A 19,771-nucleotide genomic window follows, 5' to 3' on the forward strand; every position below is an offset into this window, starting at 1 on the left:
TCTATATAATAGGATATTCAGAATCAGATATAAACTCACTTAGACCTAATGGTGTAAAGTAGTAAGGTTTTTCTGTCGGAAGCTTAGATTTCATTAACTACTAAACAGAATAATTATTCATTTTATGGAAGCTTTATATAGGTCCTTGGATGGTTTTGGGCTAGTGTATAATTACATTTAAAACTTGAAATTTTCTAATACAAAATTCTAAAAATATCGTAATACCACCACAGGACCAGTGGGTATATTTTCTGAAAAGTAGAACCCAATCGGTTCAGCGTTTACCGAGATCTTAAGCTTTAGACAGACGGACAGACATACATCGTTCTACTTTGTATTATACTAGCGGCTTCGCCCCTAGCCTCTAGGGGCTTTGCCTCAAGAGGTTTCATCAAATCAATTTTTCGTATTTTAGATTTAAAATAAAAACTAAAAAGGGGGGGGGGGAGGGGTTAGTCGACCCCACTATTTTAATTTTAGTTTTAAAAAGAAAAAAATTTTTTTTTTTTTTTTGGGGGGGGGGGTATTTTTCATCTTTGGGGGGGTTAAGGGTGTCCCACCCCCCGAGAAAATAGTTATAAACCTTCCCGGGACCTATGAGAAGCTACCCTGTAAAGGAGAACCCGATCGGTTCAGCGGTTAGCGAGATCCTTCGCTACAAACAAACAGACAAACACACAAACAAACACACAAACAGACAGACATCGTTCTACTTTGTATTATAGATGTAGATGTTACGTGATTTTTTCACATTTAACATAAATACGAAAAGCCTGTTTTTAATTCAATTTTATAAATGAAAGTGATCATGTCTGACAAACAATTTGAATTATAGAAGTCTTGCTATTCTTATATTGGCAAAATAAACACAAAAACCTGAGGTCAAAAAGTCAAAATTTGCTGCAGTTAGAAAATAATCCAATAATATATTCTTATAAAGTACTTAAATGGATTTAGCACATACGTGTATATTAACACACATGGGAGAAATTGTCGTCAACATAGGTTGCTAACATGGATATTACTTATTGGTTAGTTCGTTCATCCAGAAGGAAGAGGGGATGGGGCAAAGGTGGTAGATGGCGGGGAATTAGTTATTTTAGACAGATACAAGTTTCACTTTATTAGAGTACATGATAATCTGGTGTAAGCTCCAAGTAGTAATAAATCTATTTATATTGAACATATAGTTTTTTGAAGGGTGGATGATGAACCCCAAACAAACTCTCACCGGTTGGTTTAAAAATTTTGGGTACTTTTATTTAAAATACTTTGGGTGGTACTAAACCTCAGTGTCCAAAACTTTTGTTTATCACCATCGGGATCTTCATTAATCTATCATCTATTGTATAATTCCTCACTGGTGTGTGTAACATTTGAAGCTTCCCTAATAATCAAAACTAGCTCATAGATATTCAAATATGTAATAACTTCAAAGGTTTCGTGGTTTTTCACATAAATAAAGTTTCATGAGTTTAGTCTTAATTTATAGAAATCCCAATAGCCAACTTTTGCTGACGAAAATAAATTTTTATGATATACAATTAAAATTATGTAAATAAGATAAAACGAGGATTTTCTATAATTGGGGCCCGGACAGCTTTTTTCGTCAATTTAGGCATGTTAGAATTGTCCTATCTAGAAGCACAAACCCATCTTTTTATTTTAGATTTTTAAATAAAAATTACGGATATAAAAAAATTGGGGGGGGGGGGGGGCTTGGGGGAATAATCTTAATTTATTTATTTTTTAAAAATAAAGAAACTCTGCCCATGGAGCCTTCTTAATAGCCAATAGCGTCGGAAATATAACACAGCAAAGTAGCTACAAAAGAGCAGAAAGCAATTCGCTAACTAGCATACAATAAAGGTAGTTGTCTGGGTTATACATCTATACATATACATTTATTGGAAGTACAAACAGTAAACATACAATCAATATAATTGACATTTTAAATTATATCAATGTAAAAAAGTTTTAAAATTCCAATTATACCAACTTTCCTTGGATTCACGGTTAAAGGAATTTATCTTCTAAAAATTCTGGAAGTTGAATATTCTATATTACGTTGGTAGGAATAATTGGGAGAAAGTAAACATTTATATGAGCGTTGCGGAGCCGGGGAGCAGCCATATTTTGACGGAGCTGTAGTCGTTATTTTCGTTAAAAAACGGCTCTGGCTCTAGGTTAGCTAAAAACAGAGATTTTTTATTATTGATTATAATTTTGTAACTCTGTTGTGTTGTGTGCAATAAAAATGCCCCTTTTATGTTTTAAGTATTAAGCCCATTTTATCAAAAAATTATCTCTTAAAACCTTCAAAAGTCAGACTTGGCAAAATAATATGTTGAGTTTTTCTTGATTTTAGATCGGAGCTGGAGCCGTTATTTTCACAGGCAGCTCCGCGGAGTTGGAGCCGCACCAAAATCAAACGACTCCGCATCACTGATTTAAATAAATATTTAGCTATCCTTGTCATATCCCTCCCTTCCTAACTTTGGCTGTGTACACCATAACTGTTTAAAACTACTTAAAATATTTTCCTTTAAAGTTCAAATTTAGAAATTAAACAGGAGTAATTACATTTATGGGTAGCTGTTTTTATAGAAAAAAAAACAATAAATTGTCATACATTATAAATTTACTGTTACCTGTGCGTGCCCTTGGCACCTAAAGGCTCTAAATTCAAAAGGATAAGAAAGTGGCGAAAAAATGAGGCAAAATCATCCCAATGCTTTAATTTAAAATGAAACAGCTTCAAACCACTAGGCACTTAAGTGAAGCTGAAGAAGAACTTGTATCAGTAGTTATTGAAAACTTTTGCTTTAGAAAATAAATCGTGTTACATATATTAATATTTAAGATTTTTAACATGGTGATGTCAAAGAGAACCTGTAGCCGAGAAGGCCTACATATAATCTGGAATAGCCAAGATCCAATGATGCACAGGGAAAGCTTCACTAAAGAAAAAACGCGTAAAATATGCCTTTTTTGCGCATTTCTCTGCACTGCAAGATAATTATACATTATTGATTTATGGCTATTCCAGATTATTTGTAGGCCTTCTTAAACCGCCTAAAACAGTGTGCGGGCATGATCTGTACGTTTAGTCTTTTGGCAGCTGGCAGCCTTTTAAATTCATAAATTTTTGGCAATATTCGTTACCAGCAATATTTTACCGTAAACTGCAGTAGACCCAAAATATGTTTAAAAGATCACTTGTAAATATGACAATACGGACTAACAGAATAATTGTAGAGTATTATAGAGTAGCTGCACTAATATTAATATAGTTTTAGTGCAATTCATGACATTGAACAACTTAAACAAATTTAGAATCAGAAAGAAGGGGATACACCACCTTGTGGAAAAATATATCGCCAGTTGGTACATAATCCTTGCATTTTTTTTGTACCACTAGAAAAACATTTTGATCGAAGAAAACTCCTTTTAGGATGGTGCAAAATTCGGAAGCCCCTTACTAGTAGCGAAGCTACTCTATAATTTACAATGTCCGCATTTCCGTCAGTCACGAAGTGGGGGAAGCGTGATTTTCTCGCCTTCTAATAAGATAGACAACTGAAATTTTTAGTGAAGATTCCAATGACATATACGCATCTAATCTATACATTGTTTTGTCCATCTATCTGTTATTTGGGGTGCTAGATCGATTACTAGATTTTAAGTTTTCGTAATTTTCTCAATTCCAAGTTTTATTTAATAATTGGGGTGCTAGATCGATTCCTAGATTTTTAGGTTTTCGTGATTTACTCTATTCCTATTTAGGATTGGGGGCTAAAATGATCAGGGATTGAATATGCTCATATTCTACATAATTCCATAAAGTTTTATTGAGATTTGTCTATTAATGGCAAAGCTAGAAAGATTTCTAGATTTTTGAGTTTTTTTTGTGATTTAAAGGTTGCGTGAGTTTAAAGGCTTTATGATTTCCCTATTTTATCAAGTTTAATAATTATTGTATGACATTGCTCTAAAGTAAATTTTTGAGCTTCTCCACTTATGGATGTTGTCATCCTTGTTTAGTTTCTAAATCATTATGCGTTTTTTAACATGCGAAGAAAAAAATAAAAAATAAACATACTGAACTTTGCAGTTATTTTATTTTTAGTAGAAAAGATTCTTTTTAAGTCATTGCATCGGTCTGTTGGTCTGTGATGATTATGATTTTAGCTGGGAAGTGTAGTAGTCCTTTTAAACGGATGTTAGTCTCTGTTGATGGGGAGTTATTTCAGGTTTTGATTTTGTAAAAGTATCCATTTTGTACTTTGTTTTCTCGAGTTTTTTAAAGTATTTTTATTGAAGTTTGTTAACTAGGTATTATTAAACAAACATTCAAACAGAGATTTTTAAATCCCAATTTTAAGGTTATATGAATTAGGAGGATTTTTTGAGCTAGTTTTCCTTAATAACTGTACAATTTTGGTGTACTGGGTGGCTGTCATTTAAACTTTTAAAAAATGTTTAACAAAAAATCACCAAACCTCTTCAAATAAGAATATTTTGAATAAAAGTTAGTTTACGAAACCTTTCCAAAAGAGTTGGTTATCAAAAGCGAATTTAATAAATAAACAGAATACCTTTTCTGGGTAGAAATATTTAAAACATTAATTAAGTAGCACGATGTCTGTCAGTCTGTCCGCATTAAGCTTAAAAACAAATAACCACTGGACTTAGCGGCTTCTGCTGGATAGGACACATATGAAATAGGGGGGATTCCACACCCACTATTAATGCAAAACCCCAGAGACTAAGACTTAACCATAATATCGCCAAAAGGTCCTTACAAATTAACTGTGCCTGTCAGGGAAGAATTGTACATGAAGGAAGGTTTTAGGCCATTAATGTGTATGGGAATGCTTTTATTTTTGGACTCTAATTATCCACCTTTCTCTGTCATAATCCTGTGCACGCCCTAGATTTAAACAACGGATCTCCGGAGATAGGACAAGGGACAAAACAAAGTTACCCCTACCAATTAAAAATTATTGGCGGAAAAGTTTGGACAAGACCCAATAAAGTTCTTATGCTTTAAAATGAGATTGAGAGCGTATAAAAACTTTGGGTACCAACATTACTTACAATCCATTGCCTACTAGGGTAAGCCGGATATCCGGTATTCGGCAAAAATAGTATCTGGACCAACCCTGTTGCCTACATGCTGATTTTGGTGGCCCCAAAGCCAAAAAAATTTTTAAAGGTCGAAAATGAAATAGAATTTAATTTTTAATCTAAAACACATTTTAAAAATAACCTAAATTCGACCTTCGAAAAGTTAAATGTTTGGCTTTTTAAAGCCATTACTGTTTTTAAATTAAAAGTAACCTTCAAATCCCAGTTAGACCTAGTAGCTATGTGATGACATTCAAATTTTTATGGCTTATGTCGAGTGTAATATGACAATTAATATGATCAAAGGTGGTCAACACTGACATTTTATTGACATGCTATTATCTAAATTGCAGATAATAAAGTAGAATGATGTCTGTCCGTCCGTTCGTCTCTCTGTCTGTATGTCCGTCCCTTAAGATCTCTGTAACCACTGAACCGATTGGATTTTACTCTTAAGGGAATATACCTTCTGGTCCTGTGGAGGTTTATGGCTATTTTCTTGGGGGGTGGAACACCCACAACACCCCAAAAAACAAAAATTTTAATGTGATGGTTGTCGCACCAAAGAGATACTGAATTTTTCTAAAAATTACCTCTAGAGAGGCTAGGGGCGAAGCCGCTAGTGTTGTTATGTAATAACATCTACTCTACATATTATCCAACGTGAAAATTGCATTGATACTAAAAAACTATATCTATACTGTGTATGTCGATAAAATGACAGCACAGAAGTCTAACTGGGATAGCTGGGTTGAAGACATTTAACTGTCATCTCCAAAGGACCTTGGAGGTCATTAAAGCCCCCAAGATTCGACATCTAAGGTCAAAAAAGGGGTAAATATATGCCCTCTTCAACTTAAAAATTTAAAAGCAGACATAACAAAATAGAAAAAATCTATTAATTTCAGTAAGAAAAAGCTAAAAAATATATAAATAATTCCTTAATTTTACTTCTGCGGTCGAAAAAAGTACCTAAATTGTATTTTTTTGACAAAAAAAGGGGGAGAGGGTGAATATAATAATAAGCAACATACATTGTTTTCCCTTTCCCTCCAATTGTACCCCCTTCTCCTCCCCCCCCTCATTTTTCACCTCTATCTACACTTCTGTTTTATTTTGTAAAACAGCAAAAATTATTATTAGCCAAATTTTATAATTATCAATTTTCATACCACCCTACCTCAATGATTCCTTCAACTGGAAGTATATATATATCCATGGACATTAAATATTTGTCTTAATAATGATCACATTTCCTGACAAAAAACTTGAAGACAAAATAGTTTTTACCCCGGTGCAATACTCTTCCCATGGTTTTTGTCCCTTTTCCTTACATCTTATCCTAATTTTTCTAGCTGACATAAAAGTTGGAGGCAAATTGGATTTTGTATTTTTGCCTTTTACCTTTTAATGGCTGTTTTAAATGTGGCACTTTATATAATACACTTTACACACAGAAAGAGGGCTCTAGCAAGCTTGAAGGGGGATGGGAGCTTAAGCTGCAATACTCTATGTATATCTCTCCCTCCCGACTTCTCACTCACTATCTATCTATATCTCTCGGTCAATCACCTTCACTAGTTTACTATGAAAGTGAATGGACCAATGGGAGGGGAGCAGTTTATTCACTAGACCAATAGGAAACGAGGTAAATATAAATGGACCAATCAAATGCGCAAATGAAAGTGAAATGAGCCAATAGCAGGAAGAGTTTGTGTTGCCTGGAATAGATGGATTCAATACCCGTCAGGGGCAACAAAATTATTTCAATTTTTTAAAAATCTAGTCAATATCCTCAAAAGTTTTTTTTGTGAAGTAACATGCAACAAACAATCAGTTGTTTTCTAAAAGTCCTCATTAGAGTTAAAACTGTATTATGGACTAAGGAAGTTCATCTTATTCAAAAACAAACAGAACATATATTTTTATATTCTTTAAACAAGGGTTACACATTGACACAACATCCATAAGTTCTAGCAATGATCTTAAATGTAAAAGTAAGACCAGCACAGCATATGGAAGAAGAAACTAAGCATAACAGACAGTAAGATATAAGAAATTATATAGTAAAGGTGGAAACAGTGTATAGTGTCAAATAAAAAATGACGTTATGCAATACAAATAACTGATGAAAGGCCAGTATATATTATAATTTAACAATGGTAAATTGTATACTTATTGGTCACTATATGCTGTTTTGTATAGATGCTGAGGGGTCATAAACTTTCACTCAAAATTTCAGCATTCTATATTTGATAATAGCTGAGAAAACGCATATTTCTTATTAAAAATGTATTTCAGAGCAGTGCTGAAAATCTTGCAGACTAAGACATTTTTGAGTAATTATACATTGTTCAGGAAATTTTCAAAATAAAAACTATGTTTAATTGCAGAAGAGAAAAAAACATTCCCCCCCACATATATTTTATGCATTTAAAGCATTACAAACAAACTGCAGACAAATTGAGTTACAGAGTAAAATCACTAGCTCCACAAAACAGTTCACCTGTCTATTTAGTAGCAGTTATTACAGTTGAGTAAATCAATCTTTTCCTACATAATTTAAATGACCATCAAATCCTTATCAACAGACTAATTAGATCATATACTGAATGCTCATTGGCATGTAATGAGCTGAGAAAAAATCACATCACCATCAACTTAGCTGACTGACTTGGACTAAAACATTTACAGACATATTATATGTTGTGGAAGCTTTAATAGATCCAAAGATGGGTTTAGGCTATTTAATTATATAGTGTAAGGCTATTTTTCTCCACATTCAAAGGCCCTTGATGTTAGTTACAGAACCATCAAAATCTTTAATAACATGTCAGTGATGACCACTTTTATTTGATGTCATACAGATGACACAAGACAATGAAATTTAATGTCAACACAACTTATTAAGTTTTAACTGGGTGGAAAAGCATTAAAAATTAGTTCAACAAATATTTTTTGACATTACCTCTCTATATCTGCTAAAGCAGGCGCGTTCCACGTTGCGGCAATGTTGACTGAGTTGCCCCTGGTTCTGTGTCGAAGGAAAACGCGAGTTTGTTGAACTTTCATAAATGCTGTTGACTTCAATTCTCACGGAAAAAAGGGATAGGCCATTGGGAAGAGATTTAAAAGTTTCCTCTGGGAACACAAGGATAGGACATTGGAGGAATTATTGGGTATATTTCATTTCGTGGCAACGTCTTTTCAAGGGGCGTTTCTTCGTATTTTCACAATAGCTTTTCTCGTATTTATAGCCCCTGCGGGGCTAATCTCCTATCCTAACCTATAATAACTTATCAAAAGCCATTGTGAATATACAACAAAACGCCTTTTAAGAGGCGTTGTCACGAAAGGGACTAAACTCGATTTATTGATCTATATTTCAAACTTTGCAAAAACAAGAATTATTTTACATGGTTTCATTTATCCCTGACTTTAAAAGTTCTACTTTATACATAATATATACTGTTCTTACATCATATATTAAGAAAACAAAGGACCTAGGGGGTAAAAAATGGATATGGCATCTAAAGAAAAATATATGCTTCTTATTTTTCCACCAATAAAAAAAAGATTTTATTCTGTTGTCAAAGATTAACAAATAGTATCTAGATAATTAATTATTAAATAGTAAAAAAAATTACAAAGACCAACAAAAAAATCTACAAATATGTAAATTATTTTGATGAATTTTGTATAAAGATATTTATGAACATTAGGCACATCTTCTGTAATAATTATTTTTCCAGTATGGCTTCGAAACCGATTAATATCTGCTGATAAGAACCTGTTCTCAGCCATACGGATTAAAAATTGTGAAGCAATTATTGCAAACAAATTTCCACAAATATTAAAATAAAAATCATAAAATTATTATCAGTTTTGTTAGACCGGGCCTTCGGGAGGAATGAGAAACTGTCCCAATTTTGTATAACTTTAGCGGAACAAGTTCCAATTACGTCATATTTTTCTTTCCCGAAAAAGGGAGGGGGGGAAGAAAATCTCTTCAAAAGAGATGGGGAAAACCCCCTTTTCTCCCATCTCTTTTTTCTCCCCCCCTTCCCTTTTTTTTCTTTCCCCCCTCTCTTTTTCGGGAAAGAAAAATATGACGTAATTGGAACTTGTTCCGCTAAAGTTATACAAAATTGGGACAGTTTCTCATTCCTAGCCTTCGGTCTCTAGGGCCTAACAAAATTGCAGTGGCGTGCGAACCGAAGGGGGCATTTGGGGCAATCGCCCCCCCCTAGCGACCAAAACGCCCCCCCCTGCCCCCCCCTAGCAACCGCCCCCCCTGCCCCCCCCTAAATGTTAAAAAATGCCCCATTTTGCCCCCCCCTGGTCAACAAAAATGCCCCTTTTTGCCCCCTACCCTACAAAAAGCAAAATTATCCCAGTTTCCAAAAAAAAAGATCAAGATATACTCCAAAAAAAAATTTTGGCGCTTCGCGCCAAACAGACAGTTACTATTCATTTAACCTTACCAAATTTTTAATTAGTGTAGAAATTAGGTTTTAATCTTTTTTCACTGAACATAACAAACCAGGTTATAGGAAGTATTTTATTTTGTATAATATAAACTTTTTACCAAAGAAATTTTGTACATCCCCAATGATGATACACAAAATTACCTTATATAGATTACAATTAGTGGATGAAATGTATGGAAACTCGACTTAATTAACCAACCAATCAAAATTCCATTAAATTCCCCAAAGTTGTTGAGCCAACGAATAAGAAAATTTATATGAAATATTGGGGACTAGTATAATAAATAGCCCAAAAACCCCTACCTCCCTGCATATTTGAAGAAAAAAATTGGCGCTTCGCGCCCTTCCAAATGGTTTCTGCTATGAAATATTGGGGACTAGTGTAATAAATAGCCTAAAAACCCCTCCCTCCCTGCATATTTGAAGAAAAAAATTGGCGCTTCACGCCCTTCCAAATGGTTTCTGCTATGAAATATTGGGGACTAGTGTAATAAATAGCCCAAAAACCCCTCCCTCCCTGCATATTTGAAGAAAAAAATTTGCGCTTCAATCCCTTCCAAATGGTTTCTGCTATGAAATATTGGGGACTAGTGTAATAAATAGCCCAAAAACCCCTCCCTCCATGCATATTTGAAGAAAAAAATTTGCGCTTCGCGCCCTTCCAAATGGTTTCTGCTATGAAATATTGGAGACTAGTGTAATAAATAGCCCAAAAACCCCTCCCTCCCTGCATATTTGAAGAAAAAAATTTGCGCTTCGCGCCCTTCCAAATGGTTTCTGCTTTATATCACAATGATAGGACAAGTAATTTTTTTTTATTTTTTACACAGTTCATTATATCTTTGGTTTTTATGGTACAATAGATTTTTTTGTGGATTATAATATTAAAAAAAATAAAATTTTTCGCTGTTTCGAGCATCCAGTATGTAATTTACTTTGAATGTCATCACACAACATACAGGAAAAAGGATTTGTGACTTTTCCTACCTAAAATATATATTTATTTCAACAGATGCTCTTTAAATCTACTTGTCTGTATTCTTATTAATGATTTTTTGTGCTTTGCTACTTAAAGATGTTGTCATCCTTGTTGTCAAACAATAAAGAAATATTTAATATCATTTTCTCATATTAGGTTAATTTTTGGTAAATTATTTCCAAAATGAGTTTTTTTTATCTCCCCCCCCCCCCCAATTTTTTTTAATGGGGTTATTCATCCTTCCTGCTGAGATTTTTAACATCCCCTTCCACACATTAAAAATGTTTTGTGGTGGAGGGGGGGGTGGAAAGGTTAATTTATCTTCTGTACTATTTTTTCGAAGATGATTTCTAGCTCCCTTCCCTTCGGTCATTGCAGGGTGGGGAGAAGGGATGGGGGAGAAGAGATTGGGGGGGGGGAAGAGATGAGGGGGGGAGGAGATGGGGGGGGAAGAGGTGGGGGATATAAATGGGAAATAGGGATGGGGGAAGGGATGGGGAAGAAGGGATAAGGACTAGGAGGCCCATAATCAAATAATCCCACCCCTCAAAACGCCCTTATTTAAAATTAGTATATATAATCAAAATGCCCCCCCCTAAAGCAAAGTGCCCCCCCGGGGCACTTTGATTTAGGGGGGGGCAAAATTTTACAAAATCTTCAAAATGCCCCCCCCTAGACAAAGTGCTTCGCACGCCACTGCAAAATTGGTTTAAATCTTTTAATTTTTCACTTTACTCTCCTTAAAAAGCTGTCTATAATACGATGCGATAAATAACTATTCCTTCACCTACATGACTGTTCTTTTTGTATTTTTATTAAAGAGCTTCGCTTTTATAAATGTGTTATTCTTGTTATATTATTTTTTTTAATTTGACAAATGCACAGATTTTTTCAATTTTTTAAGTAAATAAACTAGTAATTCATTTAAATGCAAAGAAACTGATTTTTAGCCCAGCTATTCTATATTTGACATGTGTCGGTATGTCATTAGGTCTCAGCAACATTACGTCATGGCATACTGTCAAACTAGGGGATCTTAAGAGACAAGACAATGGACGATGAACTAACATACATCCCCAATGATGATAAATAAAATCAACCCATCGACAAAACCCAAATTGTGTCAAAAAGGATCCATGTGACGTAATAAAGATGAGGGATTATTCATTTCTTTTTTTAGGGGTTTTCTTCCCCACTTCTCTCAACTCTCTCATTTTATTACGTCACATGGGTCATTTTTGACACAATTTTAACACATTTTGGGCTTTGTCAACCCACCTACATGATTATTGCTTAAAACGTTACTTTGAAACCAAACAGTCAAAATTTAATATTTTTAAAAACATAATCTGTTTTTGCTGCGCTACTTGTGGATATAATTATCCTTTGTTTTGTTGTGCAAAGTTTTTTTATTTTATTTAATGAGTTCAACGAACTTTTAATAATGACTACATGTGATTTTTAGCACATAAATTGTGTTCTATAGAGCTTTACATCTCCCACTCCATATGTGTGTATGTCTGTATGTACATAAAGCAAAGTTCTTTAAAAATGCATTAACATTTTGTAGTTTAATAATCTTGGTCATAAAAAATACATACACTCTCTTTTTATTTATAATCAATTTGAAACATAATTAAACATATTTTAAGTAAGTGAAAAAATATAAAAGTAAAATATAAAATAACTTTTTTTAACTATGGATGACAACATCTATGAAAACGGACGCTAATAATTCAGACCGCAGTGGGATGAGGGAGCACAAATATAGCCTTAAACCGTTCAATATCTTTCATTTAGAAATAAAATAGCATAAAAGAATTATAGGACGTATGTGAAGCTCTCGAAAAAAAAAGATATAGCGAGGACTTCAAAAAAAGATTTTAAAAATATTATTTTATTCCTTATAAAATATATTTAAATAAATGAAATTAATAAAAGTAAAATCATAACAAAAATCTGTTAAAACAAGGATGACAAAATCAAATTAGGAATCTATATAACATTATAATACTATTTGATAATAATTAGAGTTATCGAACGGACGAAAAGACAAATCATAAATGTAGAAAGCTTCGTTAATTGAAAGTTGTCCTATTTTTTTTATGTATAACATTTTTATTTAAAAGTGTTTTTACTTTTACACTGGGGTCATTGCACTCTGCAAGGCATGTTTCATGCATGGAGTGGGGGGGAGGAGGAGGAAACACCCCACCAAAAGTAATTTACCCTCACCAGCGGCCCCTCTTATAGTCACTTCCTGTGGGCTATTTATTTGTGTCATTAAAAGGGAAAGAGAAAAGGGATAAAAAGCAAGGAGAAAGGGAATGATAGAAAGAGATATGAGAAGAGAGAGAGAGAGAGAAAGAAATGCCTGTCGGAGTATTTAATTTCACCTACCAGAGAATGCCTCCGTTCAAAGTTGTCAAGCAAAACAGAAAAATGTACACATTATGCAAACAGCAAAAGTTTTCAAAACTAACAGATAGATAGATATTTATTTCAACATAAGCTTACAAAAAATATTATTACACATATTTACATAATTTTATGCATAGTTAGGTACTTTCATAACCTTGATAGGTCGTTGCAAAAGCTGAAAACACCAATAATAATAGTTTGTTCAATGTTCTTATCTGATTAATGCGTCGTGGTATGATTTACGTAGAGACAAATCTATGAAACAAACTGTAATACAATACCTCAAAATTGATGAGATAACCAAATTGATTGCACAACACTTTTCTGGAGATAATAATTTTGCACTAAATTAATTATCTCTTTTAAGGCATTCCCCCAACTATTGTTAGTAAAATCTCATCTCAAATAGCAGCAGCGTGTAGAAATTTTTAACATCTTTAGTTATGACATTGATAAGCTCTAATTTGTGTAATTTCAAAATCTTAAAAGGTAAAAATGCCCTGGTAAAGAAACAGGGTAAAAGCTGCTATTTTTCTCTATGTCAAAAATGGTGATAAAAACTATTTGTAGTCCAGTATATGACAAAGACCAAAGTGTGTCAAAAATCAGCATGTGATGTCATAAAAATGAGGGATTATCCATCTCTTTTTATGGGGTTTTCTTTCTCTCTTCTCCTCTCATCTCACTCATTTTTATGACGTCACATGCTGATATTTGACACACTTTGGTCTTTGTCCACAATATATTCTTTTGTAATTACAATACTTTCAATTTTTAAACAAAGGAGAACCCGATCGGTTTAGCAGTTAGCGAGATCCTTCGTTACAAACAGACAAACAGAAAGACACACAGACAAACAAACAAACATCCTTTTACTTTATTATAAGGATATTTTTAGCAAGAAATTTTCAATATCTTTTGTAAAAACACCCGTATAAACATGACGGAGAGAGAAAGGAAAAACAGGGAAATTATCAAGGAATGCGGCTCCGAGAGCTTACAAAGGGGTGGGGGGTCTTATCGGAGGTGTGTGTATTTAGGGGGGAAGATTCATACTAGGCCTATTGAAACTCTGAGAGTTCATTGAACTCAAGTCTCCGTTGTATAGTACAGGCTGATAGTAAACCTCTCAAAATTTGGGGATGGGCAACTTTTAGTTTTCATTCTAAAACGTTAAAATATGATTATAAAAAAATAAGTAACTATAAAAGGGAAGAAAAATGAATTTAAAATTGAATTATTTAAGGCTTAGATATTTTTTTAATGAATAGTGGATTTAGTAGAATTTTTCTTATTTTTGTATTTGACTTGCTCAATCAAACTCCAAATAATTTTTAAAAATATTTCTTTATCAATCCCACTTGAGAGGAAGATGTTTAGCCATACAGGGCTTTAGCCTTGTTGGTGTCTTCAAATCCAAAATAGACCGAACCTACCCTAATAAAAGTTATTAAAATGCTTTCTTCAAACGTTACAATTGTTGTGGTTGATTATGATAATAGCAAAGGGGGGAGGGTGGTTCAATTAAAGATGGTCCACTTACCTGTTAAGAGAATTTTACCGAATAAAATATTAAGAAGAAGAATATTTACTACAAGCCCATGTAAAATACTCCAACAGTTTATTGACACTATTTGTGATACTAGGACTGTGCACAAAAAAATAAATTTGGCGCGAAATAAAAATGATTAGCTGACCTCGGGCCTCACGTGACCTTATAGATTTTTTCTAGTAATAATGATTTTAAAGGTAGGTTTATTGTTTATTGATTTTATGCCTATTAAACTTTGTTGGTGTTTGTATGTCGTTATATAGTCTCATTTTCATTATTAAAGTGGCGTTATTTAGATTTCTAGTGTTGTAACTTTTTTTGTAAAATTTAATAATCAGTTTAATAACTAACTAAAAGTTCTTTTTAAAGAGCAGACATACGGACAGACAAATAATAAGTATCTGCGCCTATTAAAAAAATTTCAAGTGACAGTTTTTTTAACTGACTTTCCATATTTTTTTTTAACCGTCGTCGTTTGAAATGTATTTTAATCGGTCAATGAAAGGAGTAGTTTAAAGTGAAGGAATATAGGGAAAGAAAAATGGAAGATAAATTCACTTTCCCCCAAATCCTTATGTGCAAGTTTAATTGCTATTGTAATTATTGAGGGGAAATTATTGCAGATAATGTTAATGTCATTATTACTATTTGCTTTTTAGACATGGGATTTGAAAATAGATTAATCCACCCCCAATTTTTTATGATACACCAATAGAGATAGTCAAGCTATCCGTTACGGACGGACTGGCGGACTGACGGACGGACGGACAGACAGACGGACGGACTGACGGTCTTACCTACCTTAATTATAGAAAAGCTTTGTTTTTAAAAACATTTAAAAGAGATATGGGGGAGGGGGAGTTTCTATATGCTACACAAGGCAAAAATTTGAAATTTTGGGGAGGAAATGATTTATCAATTCCATTGACCTATCACTAGATCCCATAAAAAAGCAGCCTAAAAAATGGCCTCAAATCACATTTTTGTTGCTTTTCAAATATTTACCTTTTAAAAAAATTTGTTTCTGTAAGAAAGTTTTTGAGATTACATAATTGTCTCTTATTTTTTTTACCTGAAACTTTTCGATTTTTATATTTATATACTTGATTTTTGCCTATTTAGATCTCGTTTACTGCTTGAAGAACGGTCAAAAAAAATCTATAGCATAGATTTATATACATATAACTACCTTTCTCCCTTTTTCAATGACCTTATTCGTCTGGTAGCAAATCGTTTTCTGGTACTTGGCTGTTTGAATACACTCTACAGCATTGGTTAATTTTCAATGACCCAATTGAGAGTCGGCACAAGGACAATGCAATGGGAAGATACAGTTATTTATCCCTTTCTTCTTCTAGTGTTTAACTCTAATGTTCAAAATATAGGAAAGCTTAGTGTTGGTCAAGGTATGTAGGTTGTAGGTCAAATTTTCTGTTGAGATATGGCAGTAGAAATGTAGAAAATCCTCCAATAAATTTTAAACCTTCATGAGGATTCCTGGAGCAATTAGGTTTATTAAGAAACCATATGAAATCTATAATCATTACGAGATAGTCATTAGATCTGTGTAATAAAGAGTATATTATTGAAATAACGATTCCTGGGAAGTAAAGGAATAAAAGGAATAAGTTAAAAGCAAATATCAAAATGATTTCTTCTGGGATGGTTTAAATTTAATCCTTTTTACAATGTCTCACTTTTTTAAAGCGAAGCTTTTCTATAATTAGGGTCGGTCCGTCCGTACGCCCGTAACGGATAGCTTTTTTCGTTAATTTAGGCATGTTAGAATTGTCCTATCGATTTCAAATTTTGCATGGTGATTCCTTTAGCAGTTAGGTACAATTCAGAAAGCGTAGCAACTCTATAAACAATACCAGAATGTCCGTACGTCCATTTTAAACATGTCGATTTTTAACTTTTTTGACAACAAATTTTTGTATGTTAAAATTATCCGATTCTTCTGATTTTTTGAAAACTGATTCCTATTACAACAAGGTACAATGTTATAAGCGAAGCATCTCTATAAACAAGTCCCAAAAATGTATGTATGTCCTTAAACAGTATCATCTATTTATGCAGTTTTGCAACAAATTTTCTGAAAATATTGTTTGTACAGTGTACTGATGCATTAATATTCTGCTAATTCAGTTCTGACAATCTACAAGTGTTAATGTCCGTTTGTCCTTCCATTTCAGAGCTTCGCTTTTATGGATGTTGTCATCCTTGTTTCAAAATGGTTCGTTCTTTTCATAGATTATTTTTAAATAAAAAACGGATATGATTTTTTCTTCAACCTCTTTTTTACGTCAATAAAAATCAAAATAGTCTTTTTTTCAATAAAAAATTATTATTCATACATTCTACCTCTATCATGTTTAAAAAAACATTTAAAAGTGGTGAAGCCATACTTTCAATTTCTCATTTGCTATTTAAGATAGAAGGCGTTGTTATCAAGTAAATTTTAATCTTTTTAAAATTAAACCATCAGAAATATTAAATGATTTTGGTATGTAGCTTATGATTTTGATAACTACTGAACCGATTAGGTTCTCCATTTTAGGGAAGCATTACAAATGTCCAGGGGTGGTTTCAGGCTATTTATTTTTAATGTAAGTCTTGGCATGGTTTAAAGCTATTTTTCTGCTCTTCCATTTCAATCCCTTCGAATACAGAGCCTCTAGAGGCTAGGGCAGAATCCGCTAGTTTGTTGATCAAATTACATCAAATGAAAATAAATTACAAGCATCTTATGCATGTTATTCTTAATATCAATTACAAAAACAACCCAGAATTGAATGACAGACACAGACAGATGTACGTGTGGTCCCAGTTATAGAGTAGCTGCACTTGTAGAAAAGAGAAATATAAGAAATTTATGTTTGGGCCGGATATCTGGCCAACGCCGGATATCCGGCACATTACTGGATATTCGGCCGGATAACCAAATATCCGGCATTATAAATCATCCGGATTTCCGATATCTAGATAGTTTCAATATCCAGTATAAAGCCGGATAATTTAAAATGGCCGAATATCCGGCCCAACCCTAATCAAAATATATTATAAAATTATTATTGACGTCTATCTATTTTATTAAAAATATAAAAAAAAATGAGATGAATAAATCCTTTAATTTTCAAATAAGGAAACTACTAAAAATCTCCGGTAGGAAGGGGACATAGGACTGTAAATTACACTGGAACCAAAAGTTTTTCAAACATGTTATCTTATTTTATGGCTCAAAACTTTGGAAACTTTTATTGAAATTTTATTTGGTGTTAGTACCAACTAGTTAAAGTCCAAACTTTTCAACCAATAATTTTATCCTTCATTGTCACAAAACTAGCGGTTTCCTTTCTTATTCCGGTATTTGTCCCAATGTACAATGCAATGGTAGAAAAAAAGATAGGTAGATACTGATAGATAGATAGATACCCATTACAAGAAGAAATGCAGGGTTGCGAAAATGGGGGGAAGGAGAATTTATGTGGAAATGCAGTCAGAAGTTTGCACCATTTTAGCCATTATCCCACAAAATTCTGTAGAGGCCTGTCACCAACCCTCTCCCCGGCCCCCCTCTAGTCATGTCGATAAAATATCAGCAATGACTACTTTTGTATAAGTGTATATACTGTCACTATAACAGATCTATAGTATAGATGTATATACAGACAACAACCTACTGACGTATGAGGGGATGTACAGACAGACTGCGAATACGAGTATAGAGTAGCTCCGATACAATTTAATAATCAATAATCTAACAAAGTATTTCTAAAAAATACACATTTATTAAACATATAAAACTGGTTAGAAGTAGGCAGATTAATGGGATTATTATTATAGGATATATTTATTATGATATATATATTAAAGGCTCAGACGTCCTGTTTCTTAGTTAGGTAAGAAACGACGTACTTGAACACGTGGGAAATATAGATACCGCCAGCCTAGACTTATAGGCTTGTATCTAACCGAGTGCAGACGGGAGGAAGCGTATTCACTCTTTGGCCTGCAACAATCAACTAGCCCTCAACACAGCAGGATGGAGTATGGTGGCGGTTACAAGTGGAGGTCTGACTCAGCCAGAGAGTATAAGAATGTGAACAGGGATAAGGATACATAAACTTGGGTGTTGATTACCACACTTGCCCCCTCTGAGGGAATATGAAATATTCCCTCACAGTTGACCAGCACGCCGGCTTCTGCGGGTTGATGTGGTACTCGCAGGTTCTTCGATGGCAGCCATAGCCCTCTCTACGATATCCACAGGATTAGGTTCAGCGGGAGTAGGATTTTCTGGAGCTGCTGGAGGCTCTGGAGCAACAGCATTTTGGAGGGCTAACATGCCCTCGCAGGGAGCCGTGGCTACTGGATCTTCAGAGGCAGCGCCAGCCTGTGGATTAACAGGCAGATCAATTCCAGAAGGAAAGAGCTCATTGATTTGATTATCGAGCTCTGTGTCGCTGTTTTCCTCTGCAGGATCCAGGACCTCTGGATTGCCTTCTCTATCGGTGGGCCTGTACTCATCAGAGCACTCAGAACCGCCATAATGGGAGATCAACTCGACTCCATCATCATCTGGCCGGGGTACGTCCCCAGCGGGAAGAGACGCCTCTATTGGTGCCACATTCTGCCCAGGTACATTCATTACATTACAACGAGTATTAATATATTTAATTACCCTGTCGGAGTTTTGGTCCAACAGTCGACTAGTGGCCTCAATAACCGTGGTCATTCGTGATTTTAACTCAACGGTCGAGTCCTCAGAGACGGTGCGAATTTTGTCGCGCAAACTTTTGCGGTTCCGCAGTAATTCTGCGGAAATTTCAATAAGGCGCTTGCCATGTTGTATATATGCTTTCTCAACAAATGAAGCATTGCTAGCAATTTTAGTTTCCAGACTTCTCTGGAAGGGGAGAAGAGCTTCCTCCATTGCTTCTTTTACAGTGGAGGATAGGACTTTTTTCCATTCCTCAGCGGTCACCCAAAAAGCCTTAGGCTCACTTTTGTTTTCTGCTAATGTTTCTTTCTTTTTAGGGGGTAGTGGAGGCGGTTGAATTTCCACCTTAGCCTTTTTGGCTACTGGCCCGCCGCTGCCTGTTGGTGTTGGCGGACGTTTTTCTACCGCTTTTGGGGCAGATTTTACGGCGACTACCTCCAATTCAGGTGAGGCATTACGTTTTGGCGGCGATTCCA

General features: G+C 34.2%; 1 protein-coding gene across 1 annotated transcript in view; it reads left to right on the top strand.

The window, feature by feature from the left end:
* Positions 1-14,640: 14,640 nt before the first annotated feature.
* The window catches only part of Blimp-1 (PR domain zinc finger protein 1), a 47,676-nt gene continuing 42,545 nt past the window's right edge, over positions 14,641-19,771 (top strand). The window contains exon 1 of the mRNA XM_080146133.1: positions 14,641-14,769. Coding sequence (XP_080002259.1) covers positions 14,758-14,769 — 12 coding nt within the window. The 5' untranslated portion in view covers positions 14,641-14,757. The remainder of the gene's footprint in view (positions 14,770-19,771) is intronic.

This window comes from Acartia tonsa, chromosome 13 (assembly GCF_053477335.1).
Source record: "Acartia tonsa isolate MP-2025a chromosome 13, ASM5347733v1, whole genome shotgun sequence".
Lineage (NCBI taxonomy): Eukaryota > Metazoa > Arthropoda > Copepoda > Calanoida > Acartiidae > Acartia > Acartia tonsa.